Source organism: Corapipo altera, unplaced genomic scaffold (genome assembly GCF_003945725.1).
Source record: "Corapipo altera isolate COAL_440 unplaced genomic scaffold, ASM394572v1 2c, whole genome shotgun sequence".
Classification (NCBI taxonomy): Eukaryota; Metazoa; Chordata; class Aves; order Passeriformes; family Pipridae; genus Corapipo; species Corapipo altera.
Window position 1 is genome coordinate 2,422,401 of NW_020884923.1, and position 14,787 is coordinate 2,437,187.

Here is a 14,787-nt window from a genome sequence, read left to right on the forward strand (position 1 = left end):
CAAGGATCATATTCAGACAGAATGACCCTTTGCCTACGAGATCAGAAAAATCCCTCTACTGGAAACAATTCATACAGCAGGAGTTACTAGTGTATGAATTCCCAAAATACAGCAAGTTCCAAAAAGCTTTATTTTATTCTTTTTTCTAGTGTCACTGTATTTACACCTGCATCTGGCATGGTTGTTTCAATCAGGAAAGGTGAGAAAAGCTAAGATCTGCCAGCTGCAGAATGACTTTTCAGCTAAATTTGATGCAAACTTACTCCCTTCAAAACCTTCAAAGAACTGGGATGAATTCTTTTGCTTCCTCTTAAAGCCAGATAAAGCCTCCTTTCTCCTCCTCTCTCAGTTTTAATGTTAACAGGTTAACTAAGCTGTCCTTGACTACCTTTACACTAGTGGAGGGATCCTCTCTATATATCCATCCTAGACCTTTTGGAGGCACCTGTTCATGCAGTACAATTTAGTACGCAGTATTATAGATGCTGGAACATCTAGAAATTTTCAGAATCCAACCTAAAGCAAGATGAAACAGCCACCCTGTGTGGAGTTCAACTCCCACTGAAATAAGTGGGAAGAACCCTGTAGTGATTTTAACAAGAACAGGATTTGCTCCTGTCCGCTTTGATCAAGTGAAGCGCTTTGGGAGACAGCAGGAAACTTGTTCATAATTTCTTAATCATTTCTAAGAGATTAAGAACCATTTTTAAGTAGAAACTTACAATTAAAGGCCCAACATCCACTTCCTTTCTTGTCATGAAGAGCTCCTTAACTTGTTCACATTGTAGAATCTCTTTACTTATGTACTTGGAGCAGTCAGTCAACGTTTTGCCATATTTACAAGGCATTACAGATGTGAAGTCTGGCCCACATGTGTATAAGTAAAATGCTTCCTCCGGTCCAATATTTGCACCTAAAATCCAGAAAATGATCTGTTAACTCTTTACTATACAATAAAGCAAAATTCATTTCTGACACACCACAGAGCAGTAACATCAGTAGTTTCAGAAAAAAGCATGCTTAACTCAGCATTCAGTGGTTCAGATTTTGTTTACTTTTTAATGTGCTTTAAGTAATTTGAAGCTAGTAGTTTAAAAGCAGGTAAGTGAAACCAATTTTCCAGATAAAAGAGACTGAGTGCTTAAAAAAAACAAACAAACAAACCAGAACAAACACCACTGTCTTTCCATCCCCTATCTCAAGATATAATTTAAAGAAATTTTAAAAACCACTAAAGTAACTATAATTACCAATTATGTCACTAAAAAGAAAGCAAGAGAATATGGCAGAAAAGCACATTAGGAAGTACCCAATACTGAAACATTTGCCTGCTTTCTCCCTGATATAATATGATGCTAAAGAATATATCGTTGTTTTTACTGTAAAAGCTTGGCACATTAAAAAAAGAACTAAATAAGCCTTTGATCTTGGAGAGAGAAGAGGAAATGAAGACTTATTCAAGAAAAAAAGCATTCAAAGGTACCATTAAATAGAAGCAGATTTCCAAGATTCCATCTACCCGACAATCGAAGCAATTCTTCTTGAGATGATGTACAATGTCCAATCATGCAAAATGTTTTGTTACTGTCAGATGATAAGCTTGTTTTCCTTGGCAGTGAGAAATCTAAATCAATATCACATTTCCTGAAAATATACATAAACAAACATGTTTAAATATTAAGAACTGATCAAAATTGCTATCTAAGATATTCAGCTTAGGTTTAAAATTCATTTTAAATATTTACTAGATGAGAAGCCATGCTGTCACATCAACATTAAATTACTCGAGTCCTCTTCAACTTCTAGGCACCTTAAAACTCAGTTACATAATGACATATGTATTCAGATACTGTATAGAGCAGAATAGAGTTCCAACTAGGGTTGCCATCAAGTCAGTATTTCCTGGATCTGAAATTCCTTCCTTCCTCTGACCTCAAAGAAGAAACATATGTAACACTATATATGCTTCTAAAATACCATGATTTTTCAAGCATTTCTACTCTTCCTAAGAAGTCGAAGGCCTTTGACTATGCCAAGACACAATGAAAACTGTGGTTCACATATGCTGGAAAATACCACATTGAGGATTTGCTTATACCAAGGAACATGGTCAGAACTAGTGTGCTGCAGAGCCAGGGGCAATAAGCCTGATGCTTTCAGAAAGCATCCAAATAAATTTATGTGTCATTACATAAACAGAGCAATTAGACTGTAAACATCATCCAAAGCTTCCTGAAAGAGCCAAACTACTGGCAAACTAGCAACTATATATAGAGGGGCCTCAATAACTGCACACATGCAGAACATTGTAGTACTTTTAGCTTCCCCCTATGTCTCCATATTTGGACTTTATTGCATACCAGCATGTACAGACTGAACACAGCCTTCACAGTCTGGACTTTAGGAAGAAAGCATAAAGACAGATATTTAATAAATACCTTTTCCTCTAACCAATGAGTAATTCATGCAGGCACAGGCCCACCCAACCTGGCATCAGGTACCTCATCTAGGAGCACGGACCTTAGCTTTGCAGTTGAAAAAATTGTACTTCCAATTGGCAGTTCAGATTTTGTTTGAAATATTTTTTAACTTCTCACCTCTCCATTTCCCTCAGTGGAACAAAGTTACTGCCTTCTCCTCTTAATTACTACTTTCAACAACATCGCCTGTACCTGAGCTATACCTCCTTAATGTGAATTCTTAACCTAACCAGAGACATTATGCCTACTCCTAACTTCATGCCTTAGCTTATTTTGGACATTACTCAAAATCTTGCAGTACTTACCTCTTTCACTTATTCATGATGAAGAATCACACTGATGTCTGCACAGGTCCATAGTATAAACGGATGATTCTCAAAGGAATCACAACTATTCTAGAGAATTCCTAGCAGTGTAATACCCCCCCCTCTCCTACCCTCCTAGAAGACTACTCAACCATAACTTCAGCTTGTGCCAACATAGTGCTGATATATTCCTACCAGAAAACATCTTTAAAGAAGTATCTAGGTACAACTAATGTATTCTTTACCTCTGACCAGAAACCCACAGCAACAGCTTTCCATGGATATTTTTCTTGCTTTCTGGCTTCTGCAGATATTTTAATGCCAAATGCTGCCACCTGCCCAAAAGGAAAACATTTTCTGGAGATTCTGCCTGTGCCAGCAAACCAGCTTTCATCTCGTCATTTGGATCCATGCATATACTGTGAAAACAAGAGAAGAAAAATGAGTGCGTATGTTTGTTTTCGTACTTGTATTTTAAGCCTCAAGTCTGCAATTTTTGGCCTCAGTTAATTTGAGATTGCATTCCTTAACTTTCACAGGTAATTTTTTTGATCACAAAACTATTTTTAGAGTGCTCAGCATAAGCTAGGGAAGTCCTCACATCATGGTTTCAACTTGTCTGCATAAATCTGCTTATATTTAAGATAAGGATATTATCTCTATTTTACAGAGAAGTTAAATTCAGTTTATTGAAAAAATGCAGGTGCTTTGAACACTGAAATAAAGTGTTCTAAAATTGCAGTTTTAAACCTATTTTAAGGATAGATTACTTATGAGAACTAAATTAGGGCTAAAATGTGTTCAGAAGATTAAAACCAAGACTGTCACAGTAAATATTACATAACAGCAGGTGTGATAACCTACAGCTGCCAAAACTTTTTCCATCTTAACACATTTATTGTGTCATTTCATTAAAGCTTGAATTGCTGCTTTGCATTGCATTATGTTTATGACTGACCTTGAAGCTTACTTTGGGCAGTTACTTATACATGGCTGTGTGAAACATGCAAGCCCAGACCCTAATACTTTAAGCTCACAACCCTGCAGATCTGTATCTAATAGACATCCTTGATGTTGCTCCCTCAGTGTGCAAAACCTCTCTACTATAGAAATTAGTTCTCTACTCTCCTGCAGTATTCTCTGCAGGCTGCTAGTGGAAGTCATACAATATGTTCACAGGACTACTTTTAGACTAAAACAGCATACCGAAATATAAATGCTCCAGTATTCAAGTCTGCCCAGACTTGTATCATCAATGCTTTGGAACCCAATGAAATTATATGAATACAGCCATCTTCAAGAAGTTTCTCTCCCAGACTTAGGTACTCTGTTCCCATAGACTTCGTTTCTTCTAGAAATATAAACGTTTATACACAGTTACAATACAACAATGCCTTTCACACCATATATCACACAAGTAAGAAAAGAAACAGTTCAGGTACCAAATAGATTTTTTTTGTTTAGTTGAGGGTTTTTTTGTTGTTCTTTCCTTTTTTTTTTTTTATAGTGGGCTGACTAATATGCATGATTCTGTTCAGAAATTTGAGTGTCAAACTGAAACAGAGGAACTTGACATTAACTCAGCACCTCACATTTTTTTTTTAGTAATCAAGTAAATCCACTGAGCTGAATACATTCTATCAATGATGCTTTTGACATGCCACATCATATTACATTCCTATGTTGAACTGTCAGTATGCACCAAGAAGTCTTCAGATTTTTCTTCACAAATCATACTACCCTTTAAGCATGATCTTGTATTCAGTATTTTTACTTTACCAAGGAAAAGCACAGACCTTCTAACAACAGCAGCTCTAGTGAGTTCCAAGATTCAGGGTTGAGTTTTCTCTCCTTTTATTTAAATACAGTAAAAGGAAAAGAGTACAGGTATTCCAAGTGTTGTGAATGGGAGACATTTTAAACAAATTTAAGAATTTTTCCTCCTACAAATTATAATCCAAAAGATTCTGTTTAGAACAGTTTGGGAGCAGGTGTCTCTACAAAAGTATAGACAGAATAATATTGTACAGCAATTGGCATTTACAATGGTGCACACAAGGAAAGTTAAGAGGATTTATGCTGAGTTAGCCTGAGACTTCATTATCAATACATGAAACCAAATAAACTTGAGAGCGTTTTTTTCCCATTCGGTTGCAGCATTTAATATTTTCTTAATCATAACATGAAGTAGCATATACACATTTTACTGAAGTTACAAATTCAATGAGAATACTGTATTTCCAAGGAAGCAGACATTAATCTAACTTAAGGATCAGGGCTGCAAATGTTTTATCTGTAAGTATACAACAGTACTCAAAGAAAAATCAGAAATACTACCACTGCTGTTTAATAATATACATCTTAAAAAAAAAATCCAACCTTTGTACATGGCACATAGATTAGTATTATTTGTAACCAGAATCCTCCAGTGCTACCTAAACAGAAACAGAAAGTACTGTATGCTCACCTGTGCTGTCAAAACTGTTCTCTTTTACGGTTATGAGTCTGCTTCTTTTCTTGATTTTTTTCCCCTTTTCTGTTGAATTTTCTGTTTCATGAGCATACTCCAGATGAAACCACAGTGAGACACTGAAGCCATCAGACATGTGTGGCCAACAGTTTTGTCCAACTAAAGGCAAGTGAATTGGGGCTACATGCCAAGAAGAAAGCAGCTGGTGACTCAAGTTTTCACTATCTGCCTCTTTCTTACTCTGTGAAAATTTTGCTCTTTTAAGTAGTCCAGCAGTTTTGCTGTTGGAAGTGCTAGCATGTTTTTGTGAAGAACCACTACTCAAATTCGTGCCATGTAGCACAGGGAAGGCAAGGTACTGTAATGGGTTCATATAAATATTAGTGTCTACAATCTTCAATACACCCTTGAGTAGTATCTCCTAGAAGAAATAAACCAAACAAATGAGAAAAAAAATTAAACTGTTTACGTCACATAGTCAAGTATCATGTAACCAAACAGAAGCCACTCCTCATTTAAATTTGGATTCATGTTTTCCCATCAGAGGTGGACTTTCATAATCAAACTCACACATTTGCAAAGCATCAGGTAGCTGCTTCAACAGACTCTGGCCCAGCAGAGCTTTGGGATTTAGTCCAGGCAGATCAGTTTTCAAGTTACCATGCTCAGAAATCAGCTGAACCAAAGCAGGTGGTCACTGCACAATCTTATCTCACTTTTGTTATGTGCTAACAGATCAATTCATATTGCAACAAAAGATCACACCTTTTACCTCATGTTTGAGGCTGGTTAAGAATGCACACACAGGCCATCAATTTGTTATTGCATAATCAGCAACAAAACTAGTTGAGCCCTTAAGCCAAAAAGTTTCCCTAGTCACTTGGCCAATTATTACAAGCTATCTTTGAAAAATTGACTTGCGACTCCTTGTTTGGTTTGGTACTATTTCAGATGCCACAGTAATGTTTTTATTTTCTTCCACTTGTATTTTGCTACAGACTCGCACACAAACCAGTTATTTCAGCAGTATATCCCACACAAACAGTAGATTCCAGCATTACACAAACCAGCTTACAACACTTTCGAAAGTAATTCCTGCTGCTAAAGCATTCCTGAAATAGTGAGATGCTTTATAACTTCAAAGTAACTGCTTCGAATTTTGCAGTATTAGTGTTCTGTCATCCATAACCACTATGTCAGTCTTCCTCAAGAGGAATCTTGGTTTCTTGTACTGAAGATAGTCCCCAGGACCCACACACCCTTCAAAACCCTCTCTTATCTCCTATGTTCTTTTGTTGTTTTAACAAAGAATTACTTCAACAACCAAATTTTATTTGCTCTGCTCAGTTCAAATGTCACTGATCATCTTATTTCTCAAAATTCTTGGACACAAAAGGATTTCCTTTTGGTTTCATTTTTCTAATAAGCATCTGAATTTTGCCATGTGCTCCTGCATACATACCGTACAAGGTGTCTTCTCCAAAAATATCCTAAGAAGAAGAGTTAGCTCTTCTGCACATGTCTGTGAACTCATCAAGGAAACTAGCAGATCTACCAGCACCATCTGACATGCTAAAAAGAAGAAGAAAATAATATTCTTAAAAGAATTTTTTCTAAAGCTGTAAAAATTCATACTCTATACTATTATGAGGAAAGATTAACTTGGAATTCCAAGTGTTTTGCAAAAACATTTCAAATTAAGGAAGCAATAATGATTACAAGATAAATTCTAGCGAGATTGAACAGTACTTCCTGACACTACCATTAAAAATTTCATTGAATGAACTCAGATAGCTATGCCAGATGTAGCTCCCAAGTTTGCAATGTGGAGTCTGAAAGCCTGGGAACCTAGCATCTAACTTGCAAAGGCTCTCCCTCAAAACCAGGGATCCCAGTCCTAGGATGGGTTTACATCTCCCACTGTGGAACAGCCTCATCACATGAAGCTACCTTAGGGCAAACATTTAATTCTATGCATCCTTGGATTAGCTAGCTGTTTTACAGTTAGAAATAAAACTCAAGACATCATTAAGACCTGTGTTACAAAGAAATTGGAAATAAAAACTTGTGTTGTGATGGAGTGAGAATTCAATCAGCTGCTATTTTTCCAAGCAATGTTTAACACTATCACACCACTGTTTATAATTTTAACTATCATTTTCAGATCTGCCAGTATTTGTTTATATAATATATTTCCACTAGCTCAGAAATAAACCCATATTTACACTAGAGGCACAAGTTTCTTACAACTTAAAAAAGCAGCTGCATAAATTCATACATGCCAATGAACTTCCTTTGTCAACTTTGCATTTGCACTGTGAACTAAAAAAATTTGACTGTGTATACACTAAACTACAAAACCTAATATTTGAGTTACTTGAACCTTTAACTCACCATGAAAACTAGATTCCGTTTGTGTCAATATATTCAGAAATCCTCCCAAAAGGTGTTTAACAGCTCCCTGTTAAAAAAAATACAAGGAAAATGGATATCTGAAGAATAACCTCCAGCTCAAAGAACTAAAATAAATTCTTCCAATCAACTCTTCCTATTATTTTAATGATAATTCCAACTACTTGAAATTATGGATTTTTTTTTTATATTTGCCAATGAACATTCTTTCGTGTTCTGTGCAGTTCAGTTGCAGAAGAGATTTTGAAATTTAAATGATTCTCTTTTGCAAGAGGCATACTCAATTTAGTTATTAAACAAGTGAAAAAAGTTATCTATCAGAAATTCCAAAGGCTTGTGAGGACATCAACATTTGCATAACTCATTTCTAATATTAACTTAGGAAGAATAAAAGCATGAAATACTTTTGAGGTATATGACTCACAATTTCTAAAAGTACATATTCAATACAGGTATGCGTAGAATGTTTACATACATACATATACAAGCAGATATCTGCCTTTTTTTTCTAATGCCCTGACAATCATTAAATCTCTAGCTATAGCCTTAGTGATTGAATAGTCTTGATAAAATAAGACACCTGGGAAACTCAAAAGCTCTGCAGCTCAAATATCTTTCAACACATTACTTAGTTCCTGGTAACCTAAACACAACGCAGTTGACAATATCAGTCATTCATACTGTTTCAGATCTTATAAAATCCCATAACAAGTGAGAACATTTGAGATCACACTATTAGGTAGACTGGTACTATAAAACTGAAGAAAAGATACACAACCTCCAGACTGTTGTCTTTGTTAATAACATTTTTACCTGTTCTATAAGTACAGTGGCATTTCTCTCCTTCTGGCTGATGATTTTCAGGCAGCTTCGGAATACATGAGCAAGCACATCTAAACTTGCATTACCAGCTGAGAGTAAGTTTAATTCTAACATGCAAATTTCAGGATACATTAATTCTCCTTGATTGATGTTTTCTGTTAGGTCATTAAAATAACCTGAAGGACCTGGTTCTCCCTTTGTGTCTGCTCCTGAAAAAAAAAAAACCAAAACAAAACCACTTGTCTCACTGAAACTTACTCAGCTGAACACAAATTACACGATTTAAGCAGAACATTCAAGGACATACTTCCTTCAACCTTCTCATAAGGTACAAACCAAAAGTAGTCACTAGCCTATAAGAAATTAGCATAACCTTCTATTCTTCTTCAGATTTTCCTATTTTCCTGCTAACACAGAAGGGTGAGGATGCAGTTTCTCCCATTACATGCTCTTAAACTATGTGCCTTCATTTCTTGGGAACTGGACACACAGTAATGGTGTAATATGCAATTCATGAAACATGACAGTAAAATCATTATAACAGAGCCTCAAACTTCTATACAAAACTCTGAGCCTGCCAAGAAAGGACATAAATTTAAATTATTTTTCGTTAAAAGTTTGGGAGAAGCAGTTTAGTTATTTAACTCAGAAAACGCATATGACAGAATATCTGCATAACAACCACAAAAGCAAAGCTTAAGCACCTCCTGTTACATCTTGAAGAGAGTTTAAAACACATTACTTAAAATTATTTGGTACAAGTTTCATAAAAATGTTTCATGAAAGTATTTCAGATGAAATTTTTAATTCAGAAATGCTTTTACAATGTTAGATATCTATTCATAAGGCCTAGTCATGCAGGTAAAAAGCAACAGCTTAATGCAGTTCTATTAATCTATTCATACCAGAATGGAAGCATCCAGATGTGTTCAGCACAAAAGAAAAAATTAATTCATGTTTAAAATTAATTACACAAACAGAATACAGTAAGATATGGATACATCAATTGTTGAATGAATATAAAGGGATATGTTGTATAACAAGGAGGCAATCACAAGTCAAATGAAGCACGTGATTGGGAAAAGCCAGTATGGATTCACCAAGGCCAAATCATGCTTGACAAACTTGATTGCTTCCTACAACCAAATAACCTGTTTGGTTGATGTGGAACGGGCAGTGGACATTGTCTATCTAGATTTCTCCAAGGCTTTCAACAGTTTCCCACAGCCTTCTCTTAGAGAAACTGTGTTAGGGCCAAGAGAAACCAATGTGTTAGGGTCGAGACAAGGAGTGTGGGCGGTGGGTGGGCACTGGCTGTCCGGCTGCACCCAGAGGGTGGTGGTAAATGGCTCCTTTTCAAACTGCCAACTGTCACAAGTGGAGTCCCCTGGGGATTGATACCACCTCAAAGATGTTTAATGTCTTCATAAGTGATCTGTCAAGTCTACTTTGATGGAGTTTGCCGAAGATACCAAACTGAGTGGGGAAATGAACGCCTGGGCTACAGGAAGACCTTGACAGGCTGTAAGAGTGGGTTGACAAGAACCTTATGAAATTCAACAAGGACAAATGTAAGGTCTTGCACATGGGAAAATATAATCCACAAGTGCAGCACAGGCTTGGATCTGCCCAGCTGTGGAGCAGCTCTGTGGCAAGGGACTTGGGTATCCCAGTGGACAGCAAGCTCAGTATCAGTAAACAGTGTGCTGCTGCAACAGAAAAAGCCACCAGGATGCTCGGCTGCATCAAAGGTGTCACCAACAGGTGACACAAAGAAATCATTATCCCACTCTACTCTACCTGGAAAGCTCTGTTCAGTTTTGGTGACCACTACGCAAAACAGATGGGAGGAAAGGTTGACAAAACTGGGTTTGTTCAGCCTTGGGAAAAGGCAGCTTAGAGAAGACCTTATCACCATGTTCTAGTTTTTAAAAGGTGCCTACAAAGAAGATGAAGACTCTCTTTTTCCAAGGAGTCACACAGACAAAAATTAATGGGTAATGGGTACATGTTACTCTCACAGAGATTCCATATGGACACAAGAGGAAAGCTTTCCACAATGAGAACAATCAGTCATTGGTATAATCTCCCCAAGGAAGTGGTGGATTCCCCAACAGCGGACACTTAAGATTCAGATGGAAAGGGTGCCAGGCTATCTTGTCTTGACCATGCTGTTGCCAAAAAAGGTTGGACCAGATGATCCTTGAGGTCCCTTTCAACCTAGTATTCTATAATATAATTAGATTATTTAGTTTACACCAGAGAGTTATAATTCTAAATAAAAAAAATTTGAGCATTGAATTTCAAACAAAGTAATAAACATCTTTGGAGCTCCTAGACCATGATAATATATTTGAGCAGCATGACTTTAGAGCAAAAGTCACATTAACAAAGACAACCAAGACAACAGTTTCTGCAATGCTCAGTAAGAATATTCATCATCCTTCTAACTGTAACTGCATCATATTGAAAGAAAAAAAAAGTTGTTATTTCCATCTGTTAAATGTATCTGATGCTTGCCCCGTTTTGGTACATCTCAAAAGACAAACTTTGCTATGTCGCGAAGACAGCTTTCTGTATTAAGAAAGTTCACATTTACCTTCATCCTTGGTTTCACTATCATCAGAGTTACTCTCGCTATCTGCTTCATATCCTTCCTCTTCAGCAAAAACTTTAAGACTACAGCATTGTGATTCTTCAGTTTCTTCGGAAATTTCTCCAGGTTGTGACACAGGCTCCTTTTCAGTGTAATGGGTCTGTACAATACATCAAGCAAATAGACTATCATTGGTCAGAAAAAAAATATATCTTTGGATCATAAAAGCAAATAATTTAGAACCTTACAAATGACTATTTTCTCCAAGCCCATCAGCAAAAGAAACAAATTAATCATATACTTTCAAGAAACTTGAGATACGTTAAGAATACTTCATTCTTACATAAAAAACAATCTGCAAAGACAGATTTTTCATATTAACTATCTGATCAAAAGTTTTAGCAAGCAGGTGGCCAATGCATTAAGAGTAACTATGTTTCCAAAATCACTATCACCATCAACATGCACCTTGATGTTCACTCTAAGGTGATAAGGTCACTCAACATCCCTGTTTGAAGCTTTTCGAGAGTTTGTCACACTGTTGTAAGATGAAAGAGTTAAGAGAACATCAAGTTGACTGAGCTTGCCACTGTTTGGGGCATGGCTCATCTCTGAACAGTAAATGTGGGGACCATATCAATAAGCAGCATTTCACCTACATATGAGAAGCAGAGAATTCATCTTCAACTGCCACAGTAATCAAAAGATATATAACATTTCCTATTGAGTTTAAAAAGACCAAAACAACAAAAACCTGAGAAAACCTTGCATTATTCACAGTTAGACCGGTTAGTTGGTGTTTCATACCTTCTCAATTTTTTCTTCAGAATGATCAAGATCAGCAGAAAAAGTGCCCAATGCAACACGAAGCAGTGAATCAAACAGAGGCTTTGCCAAGTCAGTTTCTATCACTTTTGATTGAGCAAGCTGCTCTCTTATTTCAAGTAAGATATCATCCACACAGGTATTCTGTGTTTTGGGGGAGACAAACATTTTGATTCATGTTACTATGTTCTGGCTAACAGAAGTAGCCTAGTACTTTCATTTAAGAACTTCTCCTTCCACCTACATTAATCTAACTTCTCAGCTAAAGCCATCACACTTCATTCAGTCTCTTAAAATAAGAAATATTCATCTTGTTTGTCACAGAGATTTAACTGGAATCTGCACTTTGAAAAAATCTGGCAAAATGCTGTTATCTAAAATTTGCAGGTAAAAGCACTGTTTCAAAAATAAATGACCTTGAAACAGTTTCAGGTACACAGTGTGCATTCAAATCACACCACAACATTACTAGAAGTGAATAAGTCAGAGGGTGACATGTCCAAGATCACAAAACTTGCAAGTAGTCCAGACAGAACTCCAGTTTTCAGTTCTCTCTTGTACTTAATGCCTCCTGCTTTTGTAACAAACTGCCAAATAAAATTCAAGATAGCAATTAAAACATTAAAGCAATGTAAAGTTGTCTTCTGTGAATTAACAACCTTTTGTGGAACACTGAATTAGTTCACCTCTAAGGCTTAAGCAATATTTTTTTTCAGGTGTCTTTTCAGTACCTGTGCCCTGCAATACTCCTCTTTCTCAAGCACCATGCTGTGCTCAGAACCTTGATCAAAAACTGTGTTACTATGTATAATCTTGCCTACACAGCTTTCCTGCAGCATCCCTGTCACACACATTATCCACTGAATACTCTTTTCAAAAAGAGTACCACTCAAAAGGACCACTACTCCAGCTACTAAGAACATGATTTAACTGTATGCTTTCAGTTCTACAGAAAATAAGGTACTATAAGAAAAGCGTAAGTTTTTTCCCCTCTCTACAAGAACTAAATTCCTGTTAAAATATTATTGTATGTAACAAATATGAGCAAAGTAAGCTAAGGGAAGCTGCGTAGTACCTGGTGAAACATCTCCACTTCCATCTTCTGCATGTTACTTGCACTGTGTAGACAGATGGTCAGCAGAGCTTCTAGAAGTCTGATACCCTGAAGTGCCCACTCAGCCTCTTCTCTTAAAGAAGTCTTTATCCCTTCAAGATTGGCAACTGAAATAACTGAGGAGTGTTCTCTACTCAAAGAGCTGTCACAGGAGACAGAGTCAGGCACCAGCTGTTCCACACCAGCAAGACTGCCAGAATTATCAAGCTCCAGTTGTGTCACCTCTCTGCTTTTAGCCAGCTGAACAGAATCATCCTTGTTGAGAAGCTCAGTACGAGGACTCCCGTGTGAACTTCTGCTGCTTTCACTCAATATTCTCTCCCTCTTTTCTTGCTCCTTTTCGTTAATTTTTCCAAGTTTCTGAATTATCAGAATTAGTAATCTATGGCATGCTTCAAAGCCTCCAAGTCTATGGAACTGTCTCTGGAAAACAGAACTATACAAATAGATGCAACGACACATGGCCCAAATATCTGCAGCCCTATGAATATGTTCCAGTGAGGGCAAAGTAAGGCTTTCCAGTGACAGATATGGTAACTTGTGGCCTAATGGCTCACTAGCTGTACTATCATATCCTGATGTATCTTCAGAGTCATTAGCTGAATCCAGATCACCATCTGCTTCTTTACTCACGCATAAAAAAGCGACACAGAGGAACAGGTTTATTGTGTTGACATGAATGTCTTGGCTCACAAACTTTTTCTTTTTTGGGTAGGCCTCTTTCAAGCCAGCATAAAACTTGCTCAGGCTTTGAGGAATCTCTGAAACAGCATGCTGGCTACAAAGGGAAGCAGGTAAGTCAGATGTAGATTCCTTTTGTTCGCCATTCAGGCCTTCCAGTTCTGGCGTTGCTTGGTCTTTCTGCTGATCACCAAGGCAGAGTATTAAAGTCTCCAACACTTTCAAAGAATGGCTTCTTAATGTATCTAAGTAATTTAACTCAATCATTTGACTCACTCCGTTACAACTCAGAAACAAGTCTCTAATTACCCTGCAAGATAAAGCATAGAAGTTACCTTGCAAATCAGCCACAAATTCATGTAGTTCACTAATTGCTGTAAATTAAAGAGAGGATGAACTCATTCACTGTACTCTAGAATCTCAAGTAAGCATCATTCAACTAGTAGTGGAAAATTCAACTTTTTTTTTAAGATATGATGAAAGAAATACCTCCCTCTAAAATGCAGACCACAAATATGTATGATGTTCAAACCATTAAAAGCATTTAACTTTATTTATGACATTTGCTCTTTAGCGGTACTTCTCCCCCAGCTTTTTCTTAGCAATTGGAGCTAGTAAATATTTTTGTAAATTTCTCTGTTCTGTGATTTCACCAGAAAGCAGAGATTCCTTCTCAAAATTGAAGACATTTTCCTAGCTATATCTTAGTTGTGTGGATGATGTATTTCAGATAGAATTCAGGAATACCTTTCAAGCACAACTTGTTGTGCAATTGTTATGTCAGCATGTCAGTGTCAAAAAACTTGTTTCTCAACTATGTTAAAATGAACAGGATTTTGTAAATTAAAAAACAGTTATTTCAGGACAGGTAAACATCAAGACCTATTTTGAAAGATGGTATAGTAAGCATTCTAGAAGGAAAAGCGAAACAGAAAACTAAGTAGTCTAATTCCCACAGAAAAATGACATATCAGTCTGTTCAACATTGCTGACTAATTTTAGCATGTGGAATGAAGAGGCAGAGAGTATGTCACATTGGACAAAGATTTTTATTTGTTTCTACACACTTTGGCTTATTAAAG

General features: G+C 36.7%; 1 protein-coding gene across 6 annotated transcripts in view; it reads right to left on the bottom strand.

The window, feature by feature from the left end:
- LYST (lysosomal trafficking regulator) overlaps nucleotides 1-14,787 on the bottom strand; it is an 87,851-nt gene that overhangs the window by 41,466 nt on the left and 31,598 nt on the right. For 3 of the 6 annotated variants that reach the window (XM_027657276.1, XM_027657274.1, XM_027657275.1), the window contains 11 exons: nucleotides 12,986-14,015; nucleotides 11,893-12,054; nucleotides 11,089-11,245; nucleotides 8,481-8,698; nucleotides 7,650-7,716; nucleotides 6,718-6,827; nucleotides 5,253-5,676; nucleotides 3,992-4,136; nucleotides 3,031-3,204; nucleotides 1,484-1,644; nucleotides 723-913 (listed from right to left, as the gene is read on the bottom strand). In XM_027657276.1, the coding sequence (XP_027513077.1) occupies nucleotides 723-913; nucleotides 1,484-1,644; nucleotides 3,031-3,204; nucleotides 3,992-4,136; nucleotides 5,253-5,676; nucleotides 6,718-6,827; nucleotides 7,650-7,716; nucleotides 8,481-8,698; nucleotides 11,089-11,245; nucleotides 11,893-12,054; nucleotides 12,986-14,015 (2,839 nt within the window). The remainder of the gene's footprint in view (nucleotides 1-722; nucleotides 914-1,483; nucleotides 1,645-3,030; nucleotides 3,205-3,991; nucleotides 4,137-5,252; nucleotides 5,677-6,717; nucleotides 6,828-7,649; nucleotides 7,717-8,480; nucleotides 8,699-11,088; nucleotides 11,246-11,892; nucleotides 12,055-12,985; nucleotides 14,016-14,787) is intronic. The other 3 variants (XM_027657278.1, XM_027657277.1, XM_027657279.1) reach the window with 3 other exon arrangements.